The sequence below is a fragment of the Marmota marmota genome, unplaced genomic scaffold (assembly GCF_001458135.2).
Source record: "Marmota marmota marmota unplaced genomic scaffold, marMar, whole genome shotgun sequence".
Lineage (NCBI taxonomy): Eukaryota > Metazoa > Chordata > Mammalia > Rodentia > Sciuridae > Marmota > Marmota marmota.
This window is the reverse complement of record NW_025999962.1, coordinates 3,557,827-3,559,186: the sequence shown is the minus strand read 5'-3', so window position 1 is coordinate 3,559,186 and position 1,360 is coordinate 3,557,827. Positions and strand designations below refer to the sequence as shown.

General features: G+C 64.9%; 1 protein-coding gene across 1 annotated transcript in view; it reads left to right on the top strand.

Moving 5' to 3' along the window:
- Positions 1-1,148, top strand: part of Arhgap8 (Rho GTPase activating protein 8) — a 63,087-nt gene extending 61,939 nt beyond the window's left edge. Inside the window, exon 12 of the mRNA XM_048802975.1 lies at positions 689-1,148. Coding sequence (XP_048658932.1) covers positions 689-1,023 — 335 coding nt within the window. The 3' untranslated portion in view covers positions 1,024-1,148. The remainder of the gene's footprint in view (positions 1-688) is intronic.
- Positions 1,149-1,360: the final 212 nt, after the last annotated feature.

The following is a 1,360-nucleotide window of genomic DNA, read 5'->3' as shown; positions in this document are numbered from 1 at the left end:
GAACACTACTTCAGGTGGCCAAGGCCTTCGTCCACAGCCTGGCCAGGTGAGGGCTGCGGGGAAACCTCCCTGCGGCCAGGAGGGCCAACCACGACCTCCCGCCCTGCACCTGGGCTGGCCGTCCGCTCCTGCTGGCCACCTCCTTCTCGGGCGCCTTTGCTCTTGTGCCTCGGCTTGGGCTGAGTCTGGGCTGGGGAGGCCTGGCACACAGTAGGCCCTGAGGCTGGCACACAGTAGGCCCCGAGCCAATGGCAGGTGATTCCTGCGAGGGAACCAGGCACCCTGCACTTTGGGCCCACAGGCCGCGTCCCAGAGGGGACCAGCTGGGGCCGAGGCCAGAGAGGGAGGTGCGGGCAGAGCTGCCCTCCCGCCACAGAGTCCAGGGAAGGGCCCTCCCGCCGCAGAGTCCAGGGAGGGTCCTACCGCCACAGAATCCAGGGAGGGGCCCTCCTGCACCTTCCGGCTCCTGGCCACTCGGGTGGCCGCCCGGCCCAGCCCGGTCCCCACCTTCGCCTGTCGTCTCCTCTGTCCCCGGGTCTCATCACCGCCCCTGCCTTCCTCTCTGAAGGACGCTCATCCTTGGGTTGGGGCCGCCTGGGCAGTCCCGGGTGATGTCACCTTGACAGGCTTGGCTTAATGCCATCAGCAAAGACCCTCGCTTTTCAGACAAAGCCAGACTCTGGCTGAGCCTCTGCTGGGGCCCCACCCCTCGTGTCTGGCCAGGTGTCCCGGGAGAGCCTCTATAACAAGATGAACAGCTCCAGCCTGGCCTGCGTCTTCGGGCTGAACCTCATCTGGCCGTCCCAGGGCTTGTCCTCGCTGAGCGCCCTGGTGCCCCTGAACCTCTTCACTGAGCTGCTCATCGAGTACCATGAGAAGGTCTTCAACCCCCCAGAGGCCCCCGGGGAGCGCGCCCCGGGCCCCACGGAGGCAAGCGGGCAGGGCAGCCCCCTCTCCAGACAGTGTGCCAGGGTGGGGGCACCCCAGGACTCACCATGCCTGTCCCGCCTCCGTGTCCCCTGAGGGTGGCCAGGAGGCACCTCTCTTGTTGGATATGTCTCCCCAGCCCGTGCGTCTGTGTCCCAGTGTGTGTTTGTGAACTTGCCATCCGAGATAGTAATCAGGCATTAAATGAACGTGGAACTGTGGCCAACACGTCCTGCTTCTGATTCTCCATTGTGAGGCTGGAGTAAAACCGCGCTGTGAGGATGATTCTCTGAACTGTAAGCTGGTGGCTTCCGGGAACCTGCAGGCAAGGGGTTTGTAGCTGTCAGTGCTGCCGCAGTGCTGTGTAACAACCGCCTGGGCTCACCGACTTCACACAGCCACTCAGTGTCGCCCACCAGCCAGGGGTGTGCCA